Here is a 22,827-nt window from a genome sequence, read left to right as displayed (position 1 = left end):
GGTGCCTCCTTCGGATGACGTGTCTTTTAGGATGGAAAGAAATGAAGGTATTCATATGGATCAGTGATTTTTTAACCTTTTTTGTATCCTTTCGTCTTAAGTTCAGCATGCATATTAAAGAACGCGACACAGTAAAATTTGCAAAACGACAGTTGGTGGTGCATCACACAGTCGGGGAGTATGATCTAATAGCGTTTTCGTCTTACCGAATTCAAACCATTTAAGTTATATTGTTCTTGCTACGCACTGCTATTCGTGAAAATAAACTTGCCAAATATGTTGTCAACAGCTACTGGTTACCATGCTAAATGTTTCGAAACGTACCATTAATAATGCCCTTCATACGTATGATGAAGTATCATGAATGAATGATGTCTTTCGAAGTTGTTTTAAAACAAACTAGTCATGCTCCTGGTTGTAAGCAGACATACAGTTTATAAGGAATATTTTTTTTTTTTTTTTTTTTACTGAAAAGAAAGTTAAAAATGAGTTTTTAAAAACAGTACCGTACTCCAATTTCCATAACTGGAAGACATTTGACCCTCACTAACGGAAGCTCTCAGTAACGCATTGCTTTCGGGTGCGGGGAAATACCAAATGTGGAAAAGTAGTCTAGGGAAACACAACCCCCCCCCATCCCACCAAACATACATTACCACCAGTTGATGAAACTCATATATTTTGTCATAGTTATGACCATATCTGTGAAAAATGTAACTTAACGTCACTATAGGATTTGAGATTCATTCGTGAGCTTCAATTTTTATTTAATTTAATTTCATTTCATTGGGTTGACCACATCGGTTGTTCATCTTAGATTTCTTTAATTGTTCTTCAAAAATAGTGTGCTGTAATGAATGAAAGAAAGAAAGAATTACGGTCTTTATAATTTACTTCGAAGAAAAATAAAGGCTTTAATGTAAATAACCAGCAATTTACACCGAATTTTATAAGTTGTAACTGTTTTATAAATACTGTCTATTGATTTTAAAATATTTAACTGTCAATGTTTCACTCTTTCGTAAATCGTTTTTGCTTAATCTCGATGTACATTGAATATTTCTTGAAATACATATCTTCCTTTTATATGTACTACTGAATCCATTTCCAGGGTGAAAATGGACAAAGAAAAGAATATCTACTTTGGTTCCTTTCTATTCGCATAATCCATCTCGGAAAAGTAGCTGCGATACCGGCACATAGCGAGGAAGCATTATTGTTTCAAATCGTTGACCTGGGTAAATTGTTGCCATCGTTGACTTGGCTAAAATTTAACTTATTTTTGGTTGTCTTTAATACATTAAGAAGTAAAGATAAGAAGTCACGTGAGAAAAATGTGATATTGACTTTTTTTTTTATATGATATCCCGGTAGTTATCAGTACACTTCAACAAAGCAATGTTTACGTGCTCTTTTCTTTTCTTCTTTTTTCCCCCCTTGTCTCTACCGGAATTACGTGAGAGGCAAAACGCAAAAGCACATAAGACTTTCCTCTAGAATCCTAAAGTAAATACGATAATCGATAGTTCCTAAGGAGGGGATAGCAGTGTGATACAAAGAAGAGCCATGTGATGCACGCGCCACCAGGGAGCTGTATCTGGCAGATGTGCGTATCCCTCATGCGAGACCTGACGATTCCGCCACCGGAACTCCTTGTGCTAAGGAGCCCGTCCCTTAGGCAGGGCGAGGTGGCCGCAGCCGGCCTATACAACCACTATCGCACAGATGTTCACACACGCCTGGCAAGGTGTGCAGCCGCCATATGCTTTTGACGAAGGCGTTCTTTCATACGAAGAGCTCCAGCAGCCACTATCCCCTTTTCCTTCCAGCTTCTTTGTTGTCAGGTCGCAGCCACGCGCCACTTGTTACAGGGAGAGTTCTGATTGGCTGAGAAGACCTGCTGCACGCGACCAGGCACGCGACGTGTTTCTGTCCTTCGCTGAGCTCCGAGCTTTCTTCTCCTTATAGACACTTTAGACAACATTTGGCGTTGCAGCCGTCGTCTTTCATTGTGTGACGTTGGGCACGTGCTTGTGACAGCTGCAGAAAACCTGTATATGCACGTGTGTTGGCCAACGTGCCGTCATCTGCCGTACATTCCACCACACAATCTAAAACAAAGCTTGGGTAAGAAGGTGTGCAGGGAGAAAAAACACTGCAAGGTTTTCGTCAGATGTGCCCATTTTTGCACTTACTTTCCAACATGCTCTCGTGACATCTGCTTCGCGAGTTTTCCGACCGTACAATGTCCGCAGAAGCTTGGAACGAGGAAATTCTCATTTCCGGGATGGTGATTACCCTCAGGATTCAGATCGTTTCCAGCACCATCAAAAATGAATAACAAGGCACGGAAATTCTTTGTCAGTATTTAATGCAAACAGAAAATGGCACAGAGATCTCTCAAATTTTGGTAGTTAAAGCTGAACTTGTTTCTGAAAGAAGTATTATCAATCTCTGGCAGAGATCTGAGAAAGATCTTTGCCCTTCGTATACGGTTCCTAAGAATATATATACGTTCAGTATATCAATTAAAGAACTCTACCTGTGACTTGTACCGTGTTACTTCGTCTAACTTGGAAACACTTAACATACTGATCACATGAAAAAAAAAAAAAACTCCCCATTATTGTTTTGCTAGTAATAATCCAATGTTTAAAAGTAACCAGCTTTATAGAACTATCAACCAGATAAACTATAAGATCTAGAGAAATCCGGTTCCAATATCACTGTTAACAAAATAAGAATATCACAAACCCACCATGGTAGACCGCAGTCTCCAAAATTTCACCTTTGGAGACGACGTCGTTCTACTATTAGACTTTATCATTCTACTTCCGAATACGCTATTAAAACCACAGCTCATCTCTATAATCAGATTAAGCCGTTAGAGTGAATAGAACGCCGAAAGACTCTTCCCATTTGAAGTAGTCTCGCTTTATACGAATGCCAACTTCCCGCATGCGCTTGATGCACTACGTAAATTATTTCACTGAGATGCGCAGTTACACAAACATATTAAGATTCCCCCAATTAAAACCTCAGCATTGATAAATATCTAATTGAAGCAAATTATATTTCCCTTCGTGGGAATTTTTTTAGGCAAATATTTGGTTTAAATATAAGTGGAGTTAACGCAGAATTGTATTTGGCTGAAATTGAAAATATTCATCTTTCTTCCTTGACGTATAAGATATTATATTACGTCGATATATGTATAGACTATATAATCTGCGTCAATCAGATTATGGAATTATTTAATAACACACGTGAACGTTTAAAATAAACATTAGAAGTGGAAACAACGGGTTCTCTAAATTTCTTAAACTTACTATTTAGCGAAACAAAGTTCTGTACATTAATATTTTTCGTGAAAGCTACCGTGATTTATATTCTCATTTTGGGAGTTTTTATCCCTTTACGCTCAAGAGATCAGTAAAATCAAATGGTAAATGCAGTTAAATTCAACATATTGCTGGAAGACAGGGAGGCAAAGATAATCTGTTAGCACATTTAATTAAATAAATTTTCTGTTTATACTCCGGAAAGACCACACGGTCAGAGGAGTTCACAAGATAGAGAGAATAAAAGAAACAACCCCGTATTTAGCAGTCACTTTTTTTTGTAAATCGGGATACCTGCATCAGCAAATCAATGGCCACCACCACCTCAAGAACAGACAGAGAGGATTAATGGTATTACTATTGCTTTTACAGTGCACTAACATCTTTGTCTATATAGTGCCAGTGTATCATGTCTATACCTTTACGGGCTGATCTGCACCTTGCACGGATAAAAAAAAAAAAAAAAAAAAAAAAAATCAGGAATAATTCAGGGAGAAATACTCTGATTCTTCCGCCTAAGCATCCGTGAGGAGCTTGATTAAATTGCTTCGCGGGTCATACGTGCCTATTTGCTGAACTGTTTGTTTGTTATTTGGAGCATTAACAACTAAGGCCATATTGCTCCGGGGATATGCGATGGTCATTCCCTGACCTTTCCGCATCCTCCGTGTTTGGTGGTCACGGGCTCGAACCCCGGTCTAATCAAGAAGCGTGTGCTACGCACTGCTGCTCCTGCCCGCCTTGGCTACGGAGGCGCCCATTCGCTGAACTAGAGGATGATTCTACAGTATTACTTGTCTAATCATAATCACATTGGAAGCTTAGCTCCAGTGGAAGGCCAGAATTACTTCTTATAAGTGACCAAATTAAGTCAAGTACGACATGTTTAAAGTGATTTATTAATAATAATTTAAAGAACTAATCAGATGTATTTAAGCTAATGCTAGTTGAAAGTTACTAAATCGACATTACTAAAAAGATAATTCCTTGACAATCATGTTACAAGCTATAAAAAAAAAAAAAAAAAAAAAAACGCTCAAAGCATGAAATCTTTTTTCATGAAACTTCAAAAATTGCTTATCCTTAAAAAGTTGTTGGGCTTAACTATATCCCATTTGAAATATAGCAATACCAGACGTTCATCTCTTCCAGAGCTAAAAATAGAAGCTAAAAGAAAGAAACCAAACGATATTTCGTGGTATCTAAAAAGTCAATTAATATTAGAGCAATGTATGCTACAGAGCAATATTTGATAAGCATCTTTTTAAAGTAGCATTAATTTAAACGAAAAAACAACTGTATTACCCTGTAATACCTAAATTCGTGGCTAGTAGATTCGGTTTTGCAATATAAATAAGAGCAAAAAATAGCTATATTTATAAATAATAATACATACGTTTTCTGTATTGAGAGAAAGATATTACATATTTGTTTATAATGAATTAATTTGAAGCGAAAATAACACTAATTAAACGACGTGAATCATTATTAATTAAATTTTGTGTACAAATTATTACACAATAAGCTGAACTCATACAATAGAACTACTTAATTGGACACGTTTCCGTGTTAAATCCTGTCATCAGGCTTGGTAAGGAAAGATTCAAATTTGATAGGCCTGATGACAGGATTCAATACACAGATATAGAAAATTAATATTCAGGTAACATACACACAATTCTGTTGTGTGGAAGCTGAACTTACTAAAAGTAATACTTTGTATATAATAAAATTCACTTGCTTCACGTGCTTCGATTATTGCCATTTCAAATTAGTTCATATTAATTTTCCGTTTATATTCCAGACACACATCGGGTTAGATAAATTCGCAAATAGACTACAAGAATAATGCCGTATTTTTATATTATCACGTGAATTCGAACATCTTAAAAAATAATTGGCAAAATATATAATGTACTAGTGACGTATACTGAAAAGATGCAATGCTTGAAATTATCAATCTTCAACACATATTAAGTTTTGTTATGTTATTTACAAAGTCCATTACTACCAATTTTTCATACATAACCCGATGAAGCGACTGGGTGAATTATGAGCAAATCAAAAGCGCATTTATTACATTTTATGAACATCATAAGTTGTTGAAATTATATTAATTTTCAATCTAAATGTATAAATCAAATTAATATTTAAAGCTTTAAATTATTATTTGAATCATCCCTGTTAGGGAAGATTAGCTGTATACATGAACATGGAAAATTATATAATTCCGTTTCTGAGCAAGTTAATGTGATAATTCCACTTAATTGCTTAAATATGCACGTTTATAAGGTTCAAGTCTAATTATCCAGCTCTAATGAATAGTAAACTTTAATTCCACTTTTTGCTTATTATTAAATTATTAATTATCTGTATTGTGTGCAGTTTGTGCACAATTATAATTAGTAGATACCATGCGAAATCCTAAACGTTGTTCCTTTAGAACGTTTTATGTGACACTGAATGTTGCATATTCCTCACGTATACCGTGATGTTGCATATTCATTACGTATACAGTAAATTCAAAAATGATCATATAGCATAATTTGGGAAATATAATAATAGTAGTAAAGATGGAGATGATTCTTTTCAACCGAAGGAGGAAAACGGGTACAATTTTTAACAGCATAAAATAAATTCATGGAACAACATACCTAATAATTCATTTGCTAATAGGTTGTTGGTATTTATATTTGACGAATTATTTAGTTTTCAGATTTTATATAGAAGAAATTACGGTACTTTTTTAATGGAATGAAGCTGGTTGAAACAGAAATCGAGAGGCTGTAGCAGATCATATTACATGTGGATATCTCATTATTAATGAGAAAAAAAATTAATTATTATTACTATTTTTTAATCTCTTATAACAGATAAAAAAATTAAGGCACCAAATAGGAAAGAATAATATTCATTGTTCTCTACTATCTATTTGAATCCTAATGCGAACATCCAGACTATAGAAATCAGAGCTACGTTTTATCCCTATTTGGAGGAACAGGAGAGAAGGAAATTGTCTATTCTCCTGCTTTGTCCGCCAAGATTTCCTGTTCGGAAACACACACATACACTTCAAAGGTAGGGTGAAACACTTTTCTTAAAGCCCGTAGTATCCACTGAAGCGTACCGCCGTCAGCCGTAGTTGTGCTGCTGTCAATAGAGCTCATTATGTACCCCCCCCTTTAATGTATGCGGGGAGCTGGAGTATATAAGCGTCAGTAGGGGCGCGTGACACCAGCATTCGGAACCAGTCGCTTGTTGGATACTAGTCAGTGTTGCTGTGTGTTCGTAGGATGCCCGTCTGCCGTGGATACTTACCCTAGTCTCTCGGAGCTTACAGCTGGATGTGCCTAATACAGAATGTCACGTGATCTTGCTCTACCTCTGTGATTTCTCTACTTGTGGGATGTTGTGCAAATTTTTATCATACCATTTGGATATTTCTAACATTACGTGTGTTGCAAACTAGAAACGCCGCAACGCACGCGGCAAACGAAGTTGCTACGGACGCGCGTACTCAACTTTACTCTGGGTGTCGTTACAGCCGGCTGTCAATCAAGAAGTGAGGGCGGAGTCTAAGTTGACCTACAGCGGGGCTGCGTGTTCGTCCATCGACGCGACCAGAACTTCGGGAAAGCAGGAGAGTGCAGACGGCAACGCAATGGGGAGGCGAAGAACAGTGCCTCTGGTTACGTTTACGGTGCTATTCCTGGCTCTGGCAGTCGAAAAGGTAACTACTGCTTGATACTTTGTCCTACCTTTTTTTTTTTCCCAATCCTTTTTGATTTTTTATGATATTAGTCAACACTTGCTTCAACTGAAAGGCTATTCTATAGGCTTTAGCTTTGATTAACGGTGTAAATTATTTTTAAGTTAACGTCAGGCTTAGTAACCTTTCTCGGCCGTAGTTGTTCGGGAGCGGCGCACAGTGCCATCCCGTCCAATACGGGCCAAGGCAGACGGTCTCTCACAGTTTCCTCCTCTTCTGTTGCAGGTCTACGGAACAGGTGTGTTCGAACTTCGTTTGCTGTCTTTCTCTAACGACTACGGCAGGGATGCTGAAGGCGGTTGTTGTAACGGCCTTAGGACTTCTCATGGAATATGTTCTGGAGTATGTAGCACGAAATTTCGAGTGTGTTTGAAACATTATCAGACAACCATCGATCCTAATCCACCATGCACGTTCGGAGAAGTGTTAACACCCGTATTAGGTAACAACTCCGTGCAAATGACAAATGTGGACAGTTCTGGATTTAATAACCCCATACGGTTTTCATTCGACTTCTCGTGGCCTGTAAGTATTCTGTTTAAAATTCTACTTTTATACATAGAAGATAAGCAATTATTGTTAACCCGTGAATGCTAGCACAAAGGAATTATTAGTTTTAACAAAATCTCTTATCACGTACAATGGGGGAGATATGCCCAGGTTTCGCTTAGTCACTTTGTGATCGTAAAAAATCTAATGCAATTACGCGCCGGAATTAGGGCCCATATTTGTTTGCAACTGCAAATAACTCTTGAACTGATGCAGAATTTTTAGTTATTAAAGTCTTGTGTGAGATGTATATATTTGTGTTAAAGTAGGAGTGTATCAAGTAAAGAAATGCAGAAAGCTAGAGATTAACAGGACTTACAGATAACTTTTTTTTTTCTACTTGTAAAATCAGTGCGTTGGATACAGCAGGAAAGCTTTGTTCCCACCCCTTCCCAAAGTATGTTAGGAAGAGTGAACGGAACCAAGAAGCTCTGTTTGCTATTTGGATATTGGTTATTTGTAGCTGAAACCTGCATGTAAAGCCGCACTGATGTATATTCGGCAAAATTTTAAGAATATCGGCAGCAGTAAAACTGAATTTTTTATTATTTTACTCTTTCAAATGTTAATTACTTTCTGCTCAGTGGAAACCCAGGTATCTTGAACATTTGTCCGAATTTTGTAGTAGATGTAAACAGTACATTAGGAATCAATAATAAAGGCTACTAGCATGCTTTGCATAAAAATTCGGATTACGTTTAAGTGAAAATTATTTGGTGATGTCATAATGGCATTGTTATGGAGGATGATGTATAGGCGGTAGAAAAGTGGAGGGGAAAAAATCGTTCATACCACTTTTGCCTATCATCATGATATTTGGCATCTTGCCAAGCTTTCTACCGTGAGAGGAGATGAAAACAAATATAAGCAACCAATACGTCAAGAAATGTATAGATTTCTGTGATCAAATAAATACGGTGGACATTTTATGTTACATATATATATAGGTATCAAAGAGCAAGCACAGCTTGTAAAATAGTTGTAATGATAAAAAATTTGTTTAGCTAGTAAGTTAACATAATAGCTTTGTTTCTTGTGTTTTGTGCTTTTTTTTTTTTTTTAAAGCATGATTGAAAAATAATGGAACAATACGTGCAGGATTTAAGTGTTTGTGTTTTATTATAGGGAACGTTCTCGCTCATAATCGAGGCATGGCACGAAAGTGGATCAACTCCCATCGCATCAGGTAAGAAGACTACGCCATTTATTTAGACAGTATGTTGTAGAAAGTAGTTCGTTGCCGTAGCTTCTGACGTACAGTACCGATATCAATCACGCTACTAGTGTCGACCTAGATTTGTCTGTTAGGAGTAGGAAGACAGTATATTTAGATGAAAGACACGGTTATCCGTGAGAACGTGACATGGGGGGGGGATGAAAAACAAGTCTCTGTTCTCCTGACGAAGGTCGAAATCGTGGCGAGGTGCGACGACTGCTGAGTAACTAAGACACTGGAGGTAGGGCCGTACGGTAGCGACCTGCCGTGGAGACTGGCCAACAGGCTGGGTTCGCCGACTGTGGGAAAATGGCCGGCGGGCACGCGCTGTTAGATAATAAAGAACGATAAAGACTACAGGCTCAGCAAGGGCGCCCCTCATGGACCAGTCCGTCTACTTTAGCGGTAACCCTGCCGTTCTCACCCTCACGGGTGGGAAGTTCGTGTCAGTAGTTTTACTAGTTTGGTGAATGTATATGGTTATGAATATTAGTTGTGAAGAATGTAATACCTGTTTACTAGTTTCGAAACTGCATTTCCCACTTCAGTATCCATCTCGTTTTTCCTTCGAAACGCGACTAATGTTGAATTTGCGGCTGTACTCATTATTAATGAAATTATGTTGTTTTAGTATCTAAATAATTCAATTCAGTTAACTTTCGAATTCATTTCAATGATTAAGTATCCTAAAACTTAACACTTTCAGTAATGGAACGTTAATTATCCCCTGTAGCCTTTACAGCAAATCCCTTTTTACCCTTCTTCTGGGTAGGGCCTAAAGTCTTTCCGTGAAGTATTCGACTCGCGGCTAAATGAGTACAGTAGCCCTTGTGACCGCATCATGACCGTGGGAACCCTGGTAACCTGTCCACTAAGGACAGAGATGGTCAGCTGGCCATATGGCGCTCTGTCTCGCGCTGCTACCCACGTCTCGTGCAGCTAGTCTATCAGTCCCTCTTCGAGCTCTCCCTCCCCAAGGCCGAGGCCTCAACAAAGGTCGCTCCTAATCCTCAAGCTACGGAAAGGGGAGCGTGAGAAAGTTGTCTTGAAAGAGCAGTCGTTCGTCTTGTGTTGGTGTGACATCGCGTCTTGGCAGTATTCTAGTCAGGTTAGGCAATATGGCTGACAGCGGTCTCTAGAGGAGGGGAGGATATCATTTGGGGACACCGGTGTCTTCCTCACCATATTTCTTAGTGTCAGGAGACTCGGGGGGGGGGGGGGGGGGCTGCAGATAAATTATAATATTGCAATAATAGTAAATTAAGTAGTACTTGTTCTCAACAAGTTGATTTTATAATTGGATAAGCGTGTAATATTTTAAAATTGATCCTTTTTTATATGTATTTAAATAGTTCTCCGACGACATTTACCATCTTAAGAATTAATTATATTCTGTCCGTCAGAATATAATTAATTCTGGTAGGAATTACCCGTAATGAAATGCTTTTTGAATAACAGTGAAAAACAAACTTTACGTTTTCTGAGCGTTAATATATATGAAATATATTTTTATATTAATATATTTTGAAATGGAAGTTTCTCTGGTTGCGAAAAAAGAAAAAATATTTCAATCTTTCCGGACCTGAAAGCAGTTTACAGTGCGATTTTTGGGTGGAGGGGGAGGAGTTACAGAAAACAGCTAACCTGATCTCATTATGCACATCATGAACAGGTGAAGAAAATAATGCAAATCCTTTTTTTCCCCCCTTAAGTTCATTAAAAACTTTAATGAACTTAAGGGGGGAAAATAAGTGTAATATAATAAGTGTAAATAGTGTAAACTCTGATATTACAAGTGTAAATACTGTTTCCGCAAAATGCGGAATATAATACTGCTTCAAAGCAATTTTTTTATAAATTGTCTTATTCTTGACCACTTAGGAAGAAGACTTATTACTCGACTCGCAATTCAAAGGTGGCTGGATGTGAGTCCCGATTGGACCCAAGACACCCACCGAACTAATCACACGACCATGACTTATTCCTTTCGGGTGCTTTGTGAAGATAATTATTATGGAGAAGGATGCGCTAAGCTCTGTCGCCCTCGAAACGACAAGTTTGGTCATTATACTTGTAGTCCGACTGGTGATAAAGTCTGTCTGCCCGGCTGGAGCGGCGAATATTGTGTCAAAGGTAAACAGAATTTTTTTTTTTTTTTTTTTTTTTTACTATCTCCTTTATTATCTTTTTTCTTTTCAAAAATTGCCTCCTTATTAGCATTAATATACTTCATTATTAATACCATTTCTTGTAAAAATCTTCCACGAGACAAATTTTCAGAGTCAAATAGATAATGAAGATTTTTAATGTCAAACAACAATTTTTAAATCATGCGATTTTAATACTCTTGACTTTTTAAGGAGTCCTTATGTGCTGTAATGTAATAACTAGATCGTATGTATTAAGCTAAGATATACATACGATCTAGCGATTTTAATATTAATTACGTAATGTACTACAGATTTAAAAGTGACGTAATCATCGCCATGAGTGTTTATTCCGCAGTTTTCAGATCCAGTGGCAGCTGGCAAATTCTGCACAATGGTCCTCCAGCTGCCGATAGCAGAGGGGAAGTAGAGGTGGGGAAAAGGGGGAGATAACTAAGGGGCCTTCCCTTAGAGGAGGGAAGTGGAAGAGACCTATGAGAAGGACATGGTCTTCGTAGCACAGCTGGCTATGGCGTCACATCCTATCCCGTTACCTTGTCCACTATGATTCGCAATATAATGGATGCTTTCCTGCCGTCGTTTCTTTATGTTGCTCTACTTGAAAAGAACTTTGAGAAATGGGGGGGGGGGTGAAGAAAGAAACGAGAAGGTAAAGGAAATGACTGGTACAACTTTCTGTTCTTTTTGTTAAGACGAAGTAACTTGTTTGCCGCTGGCCTGAGTGAAGGGCAACTAGCACTTGGTGACGGAGAGACAAACAAACATACTGTTTACAGGAGCAGTGACAAAGAAGACGGTACAGTAGTCAAACACTGTCTCCGTGGGAACGTACTCAGACAATGTTTTATGGAGGGAAGCCAGTCTGATCATACGGGTAACCGTGATGATTATAAAAGTGAAAGGTCATAAAACCATTAAAGGGATGCTTTGGTTGAAGACTGCGGAAACAAAACGGACACTGATGGCGGTATATTACAACCTCTAGCCCATAAAGATTAGAGTGAGCTAGGGTAATGATGTTTCTTCTAATGGTTTTTTCCCCTTTCTTTTTACAGCCGTATGTCTTCCTGGATGCCACGAGCAGCACGGTTTCTGTGACCAACCAAATGAATGCAAGTGAGTAAAGTTAATTTCTGTTTCTGGAGAGTCGGGAAATAGTGTTCCGCAGTAATAATGTATATTAATTAACTTCGTGTAACTCAGATAATTAATGTTAAACATAGCTGGTGTGTGTAATTGGAAATACTCAATTCCTCAACATTAGTAATGTTCTCATGCAGTCATGATCGCTTCTTTTGCTTTCGCCGCAATTTTGCGCTTCGCGAGAAAACGTACAGTTCAGTAACATTTATCTCTGTCGACCAGGTGTTAGGGATAATACAGTTAGCAATAATCCATTACTGGCCTAAGTCATAACCAGTTTAAGGGGTGGGCATGGTAAGTAACCCCATTGATAATATCATTCAGCAACGCTTCAATTGTATTTCAATTTTATAAATCAATAATTTTAAAATGTATAACCAAAGTACAGTATTACGTATACTTTAAATCTGACACAAATTATATTACGTTTCATACCATATATATAAAATTTTTCACAGAATAAAATTATAATTTATTAGAACAGTACCCAAATAAACAAGGGCGATGATTTCCTGAATTTGTCTATAGAATCCTGTCCTCTTTCCCCTAATTTGATTTTTCCGTTGTAAGGCAATCTGTAATCATTACCAATAATCGATTTATTTCAAATATAAAACTCAGGTTCACTGTATTTAGGACTGTGCACAAAACAAGCAATTTCCCTCACCTTTATTTTCTACACTGATACTGAAAAGCAGCCGACTGATAGTTTAATGAGAACTATTCCTCTTAACTCTTAAAACTAGCATCTTTTGCATGATCCACTGAGGTACTTGTTAATAAATAACTACAGTCAATCGCCCTTTATTTCTTCCAAAAATCAAATAGTAATACTATTTATTTAAGTTAAAGCTTACCATTTTTTCTTATTTTTCATGTTATCCTAGGATTTTTTTTTTTTTTTTTATAACTGCCACTTTCTACCATCAGAAGGGGGAAAACATAACATTATTGCTGTTCTAACTATTAATTTGGCGCTTTATGTGAATGTATTGCAGCATAAATAGTTTTAGAAGTTTTATATCATGTACTTTTAGTATCAATAAATTAACCATGTGCTTTCCCCCCTCCCCTCTAGATGTCGTATGGGTTGGCAAGGACGACTTTGTGACCAGTGCATTCCATATCCTGGCTGCCATCACGGGAGCTGTAGTCAACCGTGGCAGTGCAACTGTGATGAAGGTTGGGGAGGACTCTTCTGCAATCAAGGTAAGTACTGATTCTGAACATTTAAGAAGAAAAAAAAAGTTCTCTGTTATTTAAGTATCTACATAATTTCAGTCTATTAGATTGCGATTTTTACCGAAATACAGATAAATTTACATTTAAAATAATTTGGAGACTAATTTAATATCTCCTGACAAATGTGTTGAGACATCCCGGTTGGCAACCTCTAGTTCAAAGTAATCTTGGAACATTCTCATAATCATTTCAGTTTACTCCAGGGGAGAGGTAAGTGAGAATGAAACGAGACATTGTCAATGATAGTTAAGGAATTGTTTACATCACCCAACCTTGAAGTAGGGGCCGACGCCCCATAATAAGAGATTTATGTTTCAATCAAACAATACTAGCGTTCAAAATGAACAATTGCGTATATACCGAGATATGTTTTAATGGCAGTCCTAGCACCTGTGACCTCCCGGACAGTGCTGTGCGACTAAATATATATCCATTGTCTGTGGGTGTGTTCGGACCCAATTAAAGCCTGCCCTTCTGACAGCGTAGAGCTGTGCACACCTCCCGCGTGACTCTACGACACCACTTCCTGCTGAAAGTTACGCTTTGCTGGTCAAGAGCGTGAGCACTGAATAATTACTGACTGCACGAAATTCAACGAATTCCCTTAAGGCTAAAGAATTTTTTTACTTTCGTAAAATGTTGACTATAGTTTTTGTAAAACAAATTTATATATGTTTACTTCGAACTTGAATTCAAATAATCAATTCGTACTTATTTATTTTTAATTTCAGATTTGAACTACTGTACAAATCACAAACCTTGTAAGAATGGTGGTACCTGCACGAACACTGGTCAGGGATCCTACACTTGCACCTGTGCTGAAGGATATACTGGAACTAACTGTGAAGCTGAGATTGATGACTGTGTTCATAAACCCTGTATGAATGGTGGAATATGTAAGGTAGGTTTCTTTATATTCACAGTAGTATTAGTAACATAATTTTCATAAGGTGTAAGACATAACCGCATTAATAAACAGATAGCATAAGGTAGTTTTATTAGTTAAAAGAAATCCTTGATAATGAAACAATTACGTGTCTTATTTTTTTTTAAATTACATCTAAAGTATAATTTAGATTTTAAGTTGGGATGTGCATTAGTGTTAAGCTTGTCGCTACCGATTTTCGATACTTTTTTTTTTTCCCCCTTCTTATTCATCATGCTGCTGTTGTGATAACAATCAAGGGTGGGGGTTGGCCAGTCCAATTTTTTTATAGGCTATTGGTCCACAGTTATTACGAAGTTGCCTAATTCGTATGCTAACTTGGTTTACGAACCACCTTTTGATATATTTTAAGCTACTGAAGAAGCTGTACAAGACTAATGACTGTTATACTTTCCTGTTCTTTCCGTGATCTGACGTTGTCACCCTAATACCTTAATTATCAGTCAAGCGCTGAACACCTGTATCCTCCACTCGAAGCCATTTCCGTGTGAAACGTATAAACGCTGCCGATAAGTACTCACGATTGCTGTTTACTGCACCGTCGGCGGAAAGAGATGTCAGCATACATACAGTACATAATAAATCGACTTAACTAAAAAACCATGAAGAATTGTAAATTAGTGTCGGATAAGGTTTAAATTAATACAGTCAAGATTATATAAGGCACTTGTAATATAAGTGTGCGCCACAGCAACTCTTTCGGAAAATTCCCGATGAAAGGGAGCGCACTTAAAATAAAAATCGCTTTTGAACACCAACATACTTGGAGCTATAAGCTTATTGAGTGAAAGACAGTCCTGTCTTGTTTGTTTTGCGACACTCTCTCTATGACCCATTAGGATTTGTTACATATTAAATATTCTCGCCTCTCATGGGAGAGCTGCCCTTTGCCACACCCTAGTTCGATATTTAGCATGTACGTGTTTGTGTATTTATATATATATATATATATATTTTTTTTAAGTAACATTTTACTCCATTTTTCTTACAGACCACTGGAAGAAATTATACCTGCGAATGTCCTCTAGGATATTTTGGTCGTCATTGTGAGACTCTAGCTAGTACGTGTACAGAAAATCCATGCAGGAATGGTGGTACATGTGTGGATGGACCTAGTGGTTATCTATGTATATGCCGAAGTGGTTTCGATGGTATCAGCTGCGAACGACAAAAAGACGAATGTGAATCAAGCCCATGTCGTAATGGTATGTGTTGCTTAATGCTTTTTGCTCCTTTGTATTGTTATGAACAGAATTCGAAGTTAGGGGTATTTTAGGGGAAGGGGATATCTCTTCGATTTTCCCGAACTATATTAATATTATAACTCAAATGTAAGAAACTTTATCTTTTTTTTTTATATTCAGGAAGTTTTCATTATTATTTTGTTAATTAAAAGCTGATCACTCATCTCCAAAACTGAATTCTGAATATGCTTCTCCGTGATGCAAGTAAATTGCATTCATATTTATGTTGAAGTGACTAAGAAGAACTGAACTATAGTTGTTCTACAGCTGTAGTAGATGATTATACTGATGAGAGTATGTAGACCTTTTCCTAGGTGACATCAATTTAGCCTACTGATCAGCAATAGCCGCGTATGGCTAATCCATGTCTGCGTCATTTCGTGTGGTGCAGTGGTTACAATCGCTGCTTTTTCTACATAATGTCAAATGCCTGGATTCGAACCTGTCAAGATGGGAGGAAGATATGGTTTACTTTTTCCCCTCCCCTGAGACTCCTGAATCATAAATTACCCATAACTTCACTGGTTAATTTTGTTTCTGTTAAATATATTAAAATTTGTGTAGTGTTCTAGTTTAGAGCTTTAGACATAGTATCTAAGGAACGACACTCGTACATTTTATCATTGGCCGAGCAACCGCCAATTAATGAATTTTTTAGTCGCTAAGTCTGCTTGGTTAAATTAATCAGATTCCTAAATATTGCGAATTTCTTGCTCTCTCTGTCTACTAGTATTACGGTAGTTAGGTTACCTGTTTCTTTGGTAAGAAATTAACTTTTTCCTCCCCACTAATTTTAAAGGTTGGCGATTATTTCGTCGCGTATTTCTACCATTAGGGGGTTCCTGGAGTTTAAACAGAAAACTTAGTTTATTTATTCAGAATAATGTATGCTACCATCATATTTTAAGGTGGTTAAATAAGAAATTTGGTACATTAAAAATCCGTTTTTTTTTGAATGAATAGTTTAGGTTTCAGAGAAAGGACCCCTCCGTCACAGTACGGTGACCTTATACTGTCACAGATCAACCTCGGTTCAGATTTCAAGCTAAAGTAGAAGGCGTTTTTCGGTCGGCCACAACATGCAAATCGGCCGGTGAATACAGACACTTGTAGACGAGATATTGGCGTAATATAGACTAAAATGCTATTGCACAAAAAATTAAATAATAAATAAAAACCCTTCGCATAAAAGAAGGGAGGAAGTCGGCTAATTTCCAACTGAAATTTACATAGCAAAAAGTGGCAGTCAGTTTCGATCAACTACGAGTAAAACTGATTGAATGCTAGCTTCTTGGACAAGAGCATCCTTTCAAAAACCAAGCTTTCAGGATTTCAAAGTGTCCTATGTATAGAAGAATCTGTCCTCTCCTCCCAAATCCAGGGTTTTGGAAGGACGGGATAAGATTCTTAAATATATTCATGGAACTGCTTTATAAATATAATTGAATATTATTTATTTTAATGATGAAGTGGCCTCTGATAACAAATTGCCATATGGGTACATCATAGACAGTTTTCAGAATTTAACATTAATCTGGAGATCAGATGTAATGTTCTCAGTTGTATAGCAGTATACAACATTTCTATACAAGCATAGCTTAAAATCTGCCTATCTTCGTCAAAATGTGCAGATTGCAGCATATCTTGTGCGTCTTTTACAGATGAGCAGGATGTGGTATTCTCTCTCTAAATATTAATATTTTCGACATTTCAAATGAAGTCCAACTACAATGTAACCTTAAGTACTTTTCGGAACAGTGATCTTTAAGTTCCCCCCCCCCTTATTACTACATTATATATAATCATCTTTATAACAAAAGTTTTAAGTATTTTCTTGCTTATATTACCAAATTTTTACTGATTATTTATTTTTTTTCCCTCTCTCTTTCTAGGGGGCAGTTGTGTCAATAACAAATACGATGGCTACAAGTGCATATGCCCAACTGGATTTACTGGTGATAACTGCGAGCTTGATATTGACGATTGCGCCGAAAATCCGTGCCTTAATGGTGGAACATGTGTGGACGATATCAATACGTTCCGGTGCTTGTGTATTCCAGGATTTGTTGGATCGCTCTGTCAAACAAATGTGGACTACTGCCTCACAAAACCATGTGCCAATGGTGGCACATGCCATGACCTAGTCAATGACTATCGCTGCAACTGTCATCCTGGCTTTACTGGAAAAGACTGTTCTGTGAATGTTGATGAGTGCAACTCAAATCCATGTCAAAATGGCGGAACATGTGAAGATCTTGTCGTTGAATTCGCGTGCCACTGTCCAGAAGGATTTAGTGGACCACTATGTGAATTTGCATTGGGAAAGTCAGAAGTGAGTGGTGTGTTTAGTGTTCAAAGTGGTGTGCTGAAAACTAACAAAGATATACCACATAACCGTACAGTCATTACTGATTCTGTGCCTGTCTCTTCGGATACACAGCATTCTTCTCATGGAACTCCAACTGCTGTATTGGAGATGTCGCATCAGATTTCAACCGAAGAAAAGTCGCAAATGTCTCCTCAACAAGTAGCATTAATAGCAACGCTGTCAGCGGCAGTGCCACTGCTGGCCCTTATTGCTGTTGTGGTAATATTATTCCTCAGACATCGGAAGCGGCAGAAACAAGAACGACAAGACGAAGAAGTGTGCAAACAAAATGAACAAAACACTGTCAACTGTATGAATAATAAGTGCTTGGACAATCAAATTATCAATACACTTGACAGGCCAAGTCAGAAAAACTTAAAAGTGATAAATGAGGACCAGGATTCCTTGCAGTTTTCAAGGGATCCATCAACATTACAAAGGACCAAATCAGTGAAATTATTAAATACAGACTGCACGTGCAGCCGCACCAGCAAATTGCTGGAAACAGACTCTGAACATAACTGTGCACAAAGGACACTAGACAGGAGGGACTGTCCTTCTGCATCGCTGCATAACAGCAAAAGGTAAATATACTGTCAATCTTAACTTATGTTATTTAATAGTATAAACCAGAGCTGTAATTCTCAATACGTTTTACGTTGATCTCAATATTTGTAAAATAATAAGAGAAGTTTAACTCAATATAATATGTAGAACACTTCCATATGATACTCTTCAGCAATTAATTTCGATTTTCGATTTTTTCGTTTTAATTGCTGGAGAGTATCATACGGAAGTGTTCTGCGTATTATATTGGGGTAAGCTTCTCTTATTATTTTACAAATATTAAAACTAAAATGTAAATCAAATGTCATATATAGTACTTAGAACCAAAGAAAGAATTAACTGCAGAATTTTGAATCTTAAAATTCTGATAATTATGAAATAGAAAACGAGACCATAAATAGATACAACACTTACTTGTGCAATTGTAGGTTGTGTCCATAATATTAAATAAGTGCTTGACCATTGCACAGCTAAAAAAAAAAAAAAAAAACCTAAATTATAATCATTGTATGCACGATTTTTCTCTCAAAATGTGTAATGAATAAATATGCTTAACAAAATTTTTGTTAAAATGTTGGTAAATCTATTATTCATTAAAACAATATATATATTTTTTAATTAAGAAAAGTGTTCACATATTTTCAATTTGGGAAAGTAACATCTGATTGCCACCTTTTGTGGACGTTCCTAAATAGTGGTTTCTTGGCGCAGTATAACCTTAGTTGTTTTTGCGCCAATAAACCCAAAATCAAATCAAAATCCTAAATAGTGTATGTGGATTATAAAAAAAAAAAAAAAAAGTATTAAGCATTGTCGTTGCAAAGGTTGAGCAAAATCAGTGAAATTACAGAGTAGAGCATATATCAGTTTACTGAGAAAAGATGCAATTTAATTAAAAATAAAAAGAGGAAATATATTACAAAAAACTAGATTTAAATTGACAAGTTAATTTAATGAACTTGAAGATTTAAATTGTGCAAATCATTTCTCATGAAACTGATATCTTTATATTCTAACGGTGTCTATATAACAAACTCTTTTCTAAAATTAGTGAGTAATAAAGCAGTCAATAATTTTTAAAAATTTATTTTCTCCAAGTGACGCATGCAGCTTTTCGCCAAATAAAGTTTTGCATTTGATTTGAGAGAGCCATTTACATAGTAGAACTACTAAATTAGTTTTAGGGATTTTTTTTTTTTTTTTGTTCCAATACCTAAATTTAAATTCTATCATGGAATTAGTGGCTTGAGTTCCAACGGTTTGATGCTTTTGTCAATTGACTGCAACATTCGATAAGTAACATTCTATCTACTTCCAATGCGACAGCTATTACAAGAACTTTCATTATCCAACTCATGGCTGCTAATAGAATTCAATAAGAATTTCTAAAGAATTATAAAAAAAAAGTATATTTAAATAATTGCATTTTAATTCCGTTATCTAAATATAAATTATTAAGTTTAATATAAATTTTATTACTTGGATACTTTTTTCCTTAAAACTGACTTAAAGTAAACTCCAAGTCTACTCACTCTCTCACATTAACGTTTTCATCGTTGAAACTACCACTCTAAGAAAACTGCACGTTTATTATAATATCAATAAATTTTAGTTTTGCTGAAACTAAACTGATTTGAAAGCTCACTGAACGCCTGCGTGAGCTTTTGAATGGCAGCTATTATAAAAAAAAAAAAAAAAAAAAAAATTGCAAGCGTTTTTTTTTTTTTTTTAAAAAAAGAAAAATTTATGTACCACTGCCTGTTCCCATTAAGTTCGATAATACATACATCAATTTTTTTATTTTTCTTAAATACACTTAAACACAACTTTATTCTCTATAATAATTATGAAGTTGGTAAACAAAATTAACTTAATTCTATGTAATGGTTAGCTTTTGAATGAGAGGTAGGATATATATATGTGTGTGTGTGTTTGTTTTATTGAATGTATTCTAACAATAAAGAATTAAATTCGAACAAAGACTTATTATACGTTTTTCTTGCAGTGAGTCCTCGCTCTCTACACCGCTGGAGAGGGATGTGTGTAGTCGAAGCAGTATATATGTGATAGAGGACCATTATCCACAGTCCTGTTCAGAAGACATGCTAGCCACAGAGGTGTGAGTGCCAGCAAAAGACAATTGTTATATTTTATCCCTAAGTCCTATTTATTTACTCAGTCTAATGGAAAGACTGATCCACCTGTTGCTGTAAATAGCACCATCTGGTTGCAAGTGCCTTGTCTGTTTCCTGTAAGATATTTTCTACTGTGTATAGAAACAGAGGATTTTTTTATTGAACTGAGACAGTCCAAAAATTGTACGTCTTTATTTGTCCGTCACGTATATTTATATTGCTTACTTTAAGGCTCGTGGTTTTTGGGCCTTTGTGCTTTTTTTGGACTTGGGTTAGAACTGTGATGCCCACCCACCCACCCACCTGACTGATGTGATGGTATTTCCAAGTACAAGTCAATGAAGTACTTAATATTTTTGTGACCTGCACGGCGAAAGACTACCAGGTTGGCCAGCAGCGAAACAATAAATTAAACTTCTGCTGTGCACACCTTGTAAATAGTTAATGTATATTTATAATAGTCCACAGTTCTCGTTGTAAATAAGCTTCCCATCACTTTGTCATTGATCTGTTGCTACGTCGCCATTGTCAATAAATGTCATATCAGCCCCTCGATGTTTGCGTATTGTTTTTGTTCACAGTTATTAAGTTCAAGCTTTCTATGAGAGTGATATTACTTGTTTTTACATATCTGTAGTATTTTTAATCTCCTCAGTGCAAAGCTTAACGTTATGCAAAAATATCTTTACACACACATATATAAATTCATTCTTCCCTCCACATTAAATGTATATTATTGTAATTTAATTTGTGGATTGCTGTATTTTAAATTATTACATTACATTCAGTGTAAAATCTACATACCTTATCTAATTAATGTAAATCTGGGGAGTAAGAGTGTCTAATACCATATACCGATCGGTATAAGTTTTTTATGATTATTACTTTAAGTTGAAAGTCTCGGACGAAGCGAAGATATAAATGGCCAGATTTGTTTCGTAAATTATTTTTTTTTTTCATAATTCATTGAAAACATTAAAAACACTTCCAGATATACATACGGGTTTTTTTTTTTAAACAGAGATTGTTTTCCTCTCAAAAATTTAATAAGAATGTGAAAGTAACTTCTTTTTATATACAATTTAGCACTCATTTACTCCAGTTACGTTACTGATAACTGTATTTAACTATGTAGCTGCACTGCTAAATTTAGTAAAATTATATTAAAAGTATTTTAATTATTTACAACCTAGTAGAAAGTAAAACAGAAAAATAATTTAATTACCAACTCGTAATTAAATTTCACTATCCTTAAGTCGATTAAATTTTTTAAATTCCATTATTGCGAAGAATAGTTCACCAAAAAAATTAATGAAAGAGATTGGCTTTCAACGTTAAGGGAAAATGTGCAACTTTTTGTGTAACATAAATTTAATTGATAGTATTTTTTTGGGGGGGAAGTGCTCATTCAGTTAGTAATAATAACCCATTACTATCAGTATTGCAAAGAAGTGGTTGACCATCACACATACATTTTAACTATTAGTCAAGAATTCTAGCTGCTTTTCCATCCACAACACTAGGCGTAAAATTCCAATTAATTCAACTTAGTGAACCTTTACCACATAAAATGAGGATGGGGGAGGAACAAAATACTCGAACACAGAAGTAGATATATGAATATATTCAATAGGAAATACATTTGTTGATATTAAATAAAAACTATGGCTTTTTATATAAATTATCTCTATAGAAAGTAAGATTAAGTAGGGCAGCAGTTTTCCCATACTTTACTATGAGAGGCAGTCACACTATCAAACATCTTTATCAGTTTTCAGGATTTCTATAAAACAGCGAGTGTTTCCTAGTAAAATACCATTAGATAATGTAATCTAAATAGGTTAGTATTATTATTGGTTAAAACGAAGCAAAGAGGAAACATAAAATTTCATTATCCTATTCTGGATGCAGTTTCGATCCTTAAAAACCAAGTAGGATATTAGAAAGCCCTTTCTAACATGCTAGAATAAACAATCACATCACTCAAATGGCTTTAAAAAAAATCTCTGTCGCTGATATCTTTACATTACCAAAAATTGGCTATCACATTTCGCTTTGATCTTACCAAATTCAGCCCCCCTCAACCAATGAGGCAGGCATTTCATTATCTGCAGCAGGCTGCTCGAAAGTACACTTCAT

The 22,827-nt window shown here is 36.1% G+C and overlaps 1 protein-coding gene across 3 annotated transcripts in view; it reads left to right on the top strand.

Annotated features, from left to right (window-relative positions):
- Positions 1-21,243, top strand: part of LOC150088399 (uncharacterized) — a 236,565-nt gene extending 215,322 nt beyond the window's left edge. For 2 of the 3 annotated variants that reach the window (XM_090369489.1, XM_090369488.1), the window contains 10 exons: positions 6,886-7,071; positions 7,336-7,635; positions 8,785-8,845; positions 10,757-11,008; positions 12,099-12,159; positions 13,265-13,395; positions 14,160-14,329; positions 15,366-15,579; positions 17,511-18,570; positions 20,559-21,243. In XM_090369489.1, the coding sequence (XP_090225615.1) occupies positions 7,003-7,071; positions 7,336-7,635; positions 8,785-8,845; positions 10,757-11,008; positions 12,099-12,159; positions 13,265-13,395; positions 14,160-14,329; positions 15,366-15,579; positions 17,511-18,570; positions 20,559-20,676 (2,436 nt within the window). In that variant the 5' untranslated portion in view covers positions 6,886-7,002 and the 3' untranslated portion in view covers positions 20,677-21,243. Of the gene's footprint in view, positions 1-6,597; positions 7,072-7,335; positions 7,636-8,784; positions 8,846-10,756; positions 11,009-12,098; positions 12,160-13,264; positions 13,396-14,159; positions 14,330-15,365; positions 15,580-17,510; positions 18,571-20,558 lie in introns of those variants that run through there. The other variant, XM_090369490.1, reaches the window with a different exon arrangement.
- Positions 21,244-22,827: the final 1,584 nt, after the last annotated feature.

The sequence above is a fragment of the Mastigoproctus giganteus genome, chromosome 3 (assembly GCF_048544385.1).
Source record: "Mastigoproctus giganteus isolate SK-2022 chromosome 3, ASM4854438v1, whole genome shotgun sequence".
NCBI lineage: Eukaryota > Metazoa > Arthropoda > Arachnida > Uropygi > Thelyphonidae > Mastigoproctus > Mastigoproctus giganteus.
The sequence above is the reverse complement of the archived record's forward strand: the minus strand, read 5'-3'. Positions and strand labels throughout refer to the sequence as shown.